The sequence below is a fragment of the Mandrillus leucophaeus genome, unplaced genomic scaffold, assembly GCF_000951045.1.
Source record: "Mandrillus leucophaeus isolate KB7577 unplaced genomic scaffold, Mleu.le_1.0 Scaffold560, whole genome shotgun sequence".
Classification (NCBI taxonomy): Eukaryota; Metazoa; Chordata; class Mammalia; order Primates; family Cercopithecidae; genus Mandrillus; species Mandrillus leucophaeus.
Genome location: NW_012106031.1, coordinates 663,004 through 669,628, shown reverse-complemented (window position 1 = coordinate 669,628; position 6,625 = coordinate 663,004). Strand labels below are relative to the sequence as shown.

Genomic DNA, 6,625 nt, shown 5'->3' with positions numbered 1-6,625 from the left:
CCCTCAGATTCAGCATACTTCTATTTGATCCTCCTTTCTCATCTATCCCCAACTTGCATAGTGCCTTCTGGAATTCATGGTCCATCATCCTCAAAATTATATTTTTAATCTATTCTTTGATCATTTCCTTTAACTTCCTGTTCTAAGAAAATAATGGCTCTTATTTGAGAAGACCCAAATGGTGGATGAATTTCCTTTTGCTATCTAAACTTAAGTGATGAGTTATTTTCCCCACATATAATCCTACCATTGCCCTGCAGATAGAACACAGTGTTCTATTACCTACTTATTACTGGTTTTAAACCATTATCTCTCCCACATTCCTGAAACTCTCAGCTTTGAAAATTTGTCACTCAATTATATTACCCACTATTCCTCACTCCAGTTGTCATTTACTGAATTTGAAAACATTTTGTTTATTGACAATTTGAGTCCTTGGGTAACTGTCAGTCTACCCAGTGTCCTAATACTTTGTAATTTCAATAGACATTTAAAGGTCCTTCCAACAATTCAAACTTTCAGTTTCTTGATCATCTCTCCTCCAATTATCTTGCACTCCAATCTATTTTCTAGGGTCATATCTTAAACTGTGCCATACCTATAATGCAAATGCTCTATAACATCTATCTCATTTGTCTCATCTTCTGGTTGGCTTCTATCTTTCTAGCTTACTTCCTCTTCTTTTTGGAATACTTATCCAGACTTCAAAACTCCTTTGACTTCATAGGAACTGACAGTCTTTAGGTTCTATCAATTTTTACATCATTCTCTTATTATATTCTCTTCCTCCTGTATTCCACCTTAAATTCCATGGTCAATAATTACAACTGCCTTCCCATACACTCTCAATTTATTTGCTCTTCTGTTAATCTGTAAAACTCCCTTGGCAAATCTACAAGTCTGATTAAATCCAAAACTCTTCCTACTCTGCACCTATAAAGCTAATATGGCTGGAGAAAAACCATGATCATGCTGACTGATTTAACTTTAAATTCATGAACACAAACCTTTAGGGGGCCCTTAACGTACTCAATAATCATATTATATTTTTTTAGATCACTCACACTCCCTGTTTTCTGGATGACTGCTTCTCTTCTATTCTCTTCTCAAATCTCCTATTCTCATTCTTTGCTGATGCTTTTGCTTCCTACTTCATTTCAAGAATCGAAGCAATGTAAAGAGAACTTTGGGCTCTTGTTGCTCTACTGACCCACCTACCAATCTTCCTCGCTGTTATAAAAAGTGAACTACTGTGTTTCTATTAAAGTCAATCCTTCATTGTGAACTAAATTGCATCCCCTCTTACCTACTCAAGGATGACGCTGTAGCAATTTCTCTCTCTCTTAAATGATGAATTTTCACTAGATCATTCCCAACTGCAAACTAGTATGCTATTATTTTTCTCAAGTTAAACAATAACAATTACAAAGCACAAATCATTCTCTTGAAACTATCACCCCACATCTCTGATTTCTTTTGCAGCAAAACTTTAAGGAATTACATCTTTGCTACCTCTAATCCTCTCCTCCCGTTCTTCTCAAATCCATTCCAAATTGGCTTTCACCTAAAGCATCCCAAGGAAACTGCTCAGCCAAGTCACCAGTGATCTTCTCATTGCTAAATCCCATCTCGTTTGGCTTTTCAGCATCATCTGACACAACTGATCACTTTCTTCCTTGGTATATACTTTCTCCTGTTGTCTTCCAAGGCATCATATCTCCTGGTTTTCTGCCTTCCTACTTGGCTGCTCTTTTCAACCTCCTTTGGGGATTGCTTCTCTTATTTCCACCTCTTAGTGTTCCAGTGAGCAAGGCTCAATCCTTGATCTTCTTCTCTTCTTCATCTAGACTCACTCCATTGTTGAATTCATCTAATTGTATTAAGTACCAGCTATATACTAACAACTACCAGATTTGTACTTTTGACTCAGACCTCTTTTCTCTAACTCCAGACTTGATACCCAATAGTTTCCATCATCCCCACTTGGAAGTCTAATAGAAAAACTCAATACATCCAAAACTGAACATCTTTTCTCGTTCCCTGAAATCTTTTACACTTAGGACTGAAATCTTTCTCTAATACCCCACATACAGAGTCCATCAGGATATTCAATTGATTCAATTTCAAAAATACCTCCAGAACTCACTACTTCACACCACCTCAATTGCTATCATCTTAATGTAGCATCATCTTTTAGTCAGGTAAGTTCAACTGCCTCCTAACCTTTCCAAGTTGTCAGCCTATTTTCACAACTCCCAGAATAACTTTTTTAAAAAGATCATGCCATTCCTCCTCTTAAAATTGCCCACCAGCTCACCATTTCATTCATAATCAAAGCCAACGTAATTATAATGACTTACAAGGTCAATGTAATTTATACCCTCATCACCTTACAGACTTCCTCTCCTATCACATTCACCTTGCTTACTGTTACAACCAAAATGCCTCCCTTGTTCTTCAAACAAAGTTTGCATTGGCTGTTTACTCTGCATAGATCCTTCTCCCCTCAGATGTCCATGTGGCTAAATTTCCCACCTCCTTCAAGTCTTTATTCAAAAGTAAACATAAGATAATAAGGTTTATCTGGATTTCCTACTAAAAACAGCAACTACAACTAGTAACGCTTCCAATCCCTCTATATTTTTCACAGGACTTAGCACCTTCTAACATTACAAATTTACCTATTTATTATGCTTATTGTTTATCTTCTCCTCCTAGAGAGATTATTAAGCTCCATAAGAGAAAGGATTTCTGGCTACTTGTTCATTGATACTGTAAAAGTGCCCAGAAAAGTGCCTTGCACATAGTAGGCATTCAAAAAACACTGGATGACTGAATATTTATTGAATACCAACTATCGACTATAGCTGTACCTGATACTGTATATCAAGTACAGTCTACTAAAAATACAGTGCTGAATACAAAAAAACCTCAGCATTCCTGCCATTATCTTATATTACAACTTAACTCCAAAGTCTCTAATGACAGGAACCATGGCTAATTGTCTTAATTAGCCATGCACTCTTAAGCAGTATACTGTAAATGATTATTTAAAATAGGCAGTGAAAAATATTAAATAACCATTTTCTTGTACTTAAAAATACTGGATGAAATTAAGCTACACATTGCCTCAAAGTCACAGTCTTTTATTTAAAATAAATTCATTGAGACTGACATATTACTTGTTGTTGAGAAAATAATTATTCTTTGAAATAGTCTAAGGAGACAAATTCCTCCTAATACTTTATAGCATAAACTAAACACAAAAATAGAAATATTTCTCTTTAATTAAAAATATTTTTTCCATCGTACTAAAAAGTCTGTCCTTCTCAACATATTCTGCCTTTATTTCAGTAAATGCTTTAGTTTTACAATTTATTATTTAACTGTATCATGGAAATTAATCTTTGTAATATTTTTTGTTCTAGTCACTGCTACTGAGTTACTTAGAGCAAGGGAAAGAAGAAATATTTCCTTAAGGATGAGGAAAGAAATCCAGAGGAAATAACATATGAGTCACTGCTTTTAGCTTGAAGTTCTTTAGAATTTACTTACTAAATATGCCAATAAAAATCTGCTTTCCAATAACAATCTGATGTTTCCATTTGGGAAAGGTATTTTAAAATAATACATGATAAGAATCCTGCAAACTACATTATTTCAACAGACATTTACTTTCTCAGAACTTTTTTAAAAATAGGGGAAAACAGTCAATTCATCAAGTTTACATTTGAATTAAAAAATTAATGAATAATCATTTCTTTATCTAAAATGTTGAGCCTTAATTAAGTTCAGTACTGATCACTCATATGTATATTAGCTTTTCCTAAATATATATCTTATACTATTTTTTGTATCACGCCATGAAGATAAACTGAATTTGTATTTTTATATATTAATAGAAACATCACTAATTAAGTCATTGACAAAAAAGTGAGTACTTATTCACTGGAACTCAATTATAAATAAACTATTATTAATAAATTTTCAAATAGTCCATTTGGTTAATTCTCAAGTATCCGCCATTATTGTTAAATAACATATACTTGACTATGGCCTATGAGTTCAAAGAAACTTCCAACTATGTTGGAAGAAAAGGGACTTTTATTATATATAGTTGCTTTTTCTGATTAATAGAATTAGTTATAAAATTAATATTTATATTGAAACAAGTATCTTGTCCACATTTTTAGATTCAGATATGCCCAGTGTTCCAGCATTGTTACACACTGTAATTCTATATACAATCCTGAAATCCCAAGAGGTTGTATGCCATTTTTTTCCTGAACTATCACATGTAACCAGAAACAAAAAGAACAAGACTTTTGGGTATTTATTTAAACTTTTATTATCTCACTGTTTCTTTTCAAATCTCAGTTCACTAGTTTTGAGTTTACTGCATACTGAAATAAAATCATTATGATTTTTAGTCCTTCCAGGGGAAAACACACACATAATATTCTTAAAAGTTAAGAATCATCCTTAAACCTTTCAAAGACTTTCACACATCTATTTCAGTGAGCATCACAATATTGATAACAGATACAGTATTGCATTCTAGTTAATGTGTAATGTGCCTCGCAGCAATATAAGAAAAGCTTTGAAGAAAATGAAAAAATCTGCAGTCTTCAGAATCAATATAGAGACTTCTAGTTATTTAGCTCAGTTGATTACATACCTTGCCCAGTAATTCTCCCAATGTGACATCTTCATGACTGAGAATCCATTTCTTGTCCTACAGCAAAGAATAAGAACTGTTGTTTAGTACAAGCAAGGGTACGTTTCTTGAAGTTGCATTTGAGCTACTGGAAAATAGACCTAAAGTGATATTTCATTCAGACCATTCAATCAACAGCACACTAAGAAGTTATAACCTCAAGATGCTGTAAAACAGATTTAAGAAATGATACTACACAATAGGATATTAAAGTCTACATTACAGCCAAATTCCATCAGAAATCTCAGCCTTTGAAATGATAGTACCCCTGTAATTAGAACACAGCATGCACTTTCCACCAACCATAAAGTTTATGTTATGCTATTATTTGTCATTTCAAAAAGCTATCATAAGGCCATGAGGGAGTTTGATTTTACAATACAAAATTTTCAGTTCTCATTTAATCTTAGAAATTATTTTTCTACTCAAATCATATTACTAAGAGCTAATTTTTCCACATATAAATGGGCCATGAATTACAGCTGTCTCTGACACTTCATATAGTCCTATATCTTTCCCAGGTAATTTCCTGTGGTATAATAAAGCAACAAACACCAATTACAGTATCACTAGGGTGCATAAGGCCAGTGATGCAAACATATCGTTGGAAGACAGCATCCCATTATCTGATCTCAAGAACCGATTACTAGAGGATATTTTATCATGTAAAAAAGCTCAACTATGAAACCCCACAATACCACAATGTAAGAAAAAACATGTTTTTTAATGGAGGAAGGAAAAAGGGAAAAAGTAAGAGAAAAGGAGGGGAGGAATGAAAAGGAAAGAAAGAGAGGAAGGGAACAAAAAAAGGAGGGGAATAGGAAGGAAGACGTGGAGGAGGAAGAGTATCCTGGGTGATATATTTTATTTATGAGTTAGGTTTCTTATAAATGTTAGAGTGTAGTTTTCTCCTCATTACAAAGATAGATTGAAATGTAATTATGATCTATGAGTTGTAACAAGTAATCAGACATCTTGAAGTAAAAATTCATCCTAACTATGACTTTAAAATGTCCTGGACAGTTATTTGAAGTGCCTTACCTTCTGAAATACCATGTGGCAAACACTCAACCAACACTCTCTGTTAGGTTAACAAAGGGACAACACTGATTTTTAAAATGCAATAGTTTTCATGCATAGTTTTTCCTCCTAAATATAAAGTTAATGCTATAAAGATCCTGGAAGAAAACTTAGAAGGATAACCTCATGATCAAGTGGGTAAGCAAAGGTTTCTTAGAGAAGCACAAAAAACACTAACTATAAAAAAGAAATGAAAACTGGACCTCATCAAAATTGAAAACATTTATTCAAAAGCATAATTTAAAAAATGAAAAGACAAACTATAACCTGGGAGAACATTTTTGCAATACTGAATTTCTATCTGATAAAGCATTTGCATGAAGAACATATACAAAACTGGTATCCCAACAACAAAACAAAGAACCCAGTTCAAGAAATTGTGTTAAAAAAGTTCAGAAAAGATGATGAACAAACAGCCAGTAAGAACATCAGAGACACTTAACATCATTAGTTACCAGTGATATACAAATACAAACCACAGTAAGATGGTACTTCATTACTTCATACCCATTAAGATACTAAAATTAAAAAGATTAACAATATCGAGAGATTTTGAGGGTGTGGAGCAACTGTAATCCTTATGTATTGCTGGTGAAAATGCAAAAGCATTATTTTCCCAAATGCAAAAAAGGCATAATTTGGAAGTTTCTCATAAAGTTAAACATACACATTCCATGACTCAAATTGCTCTCCTAGGAATTAACCAAAGATAAATGAAAACATACATCCACAAAAATATTCATCAAAAAATGTTGGAAGCAGCTCTATTTGTAATAGCCAAAAACTAGAAACAACTCAGATGTCCATCAAAAAGAAAACTGATAAACA

The 6,625-nt window shown here is 33.2% G+C and overlaps 1 protein-coding gene across 1 annotated transcript in view; it reads right to left on the bottom strand.

The window, feature by feature from the left end:
- The window catches only part of FER (fer (fps/fes related) tyrosine kinase), a 498,838-nt gene that overhangs the window by 155,174 nt on the left and 337,039 nt on the right, over positions 1 to 6,625 (bottom strand). The window contains exon 14 of the mRNA XM_011998204.1: positions 4,679 to 4,735. Within this exon, the coding sequence (XP_011853594.1) occupies positions 4,679 to 4,735 (57 nt within the window). The remainder of the gene's footprint in view (positions 1 to 4,678; positions 4,736 to 6,625) is intronic.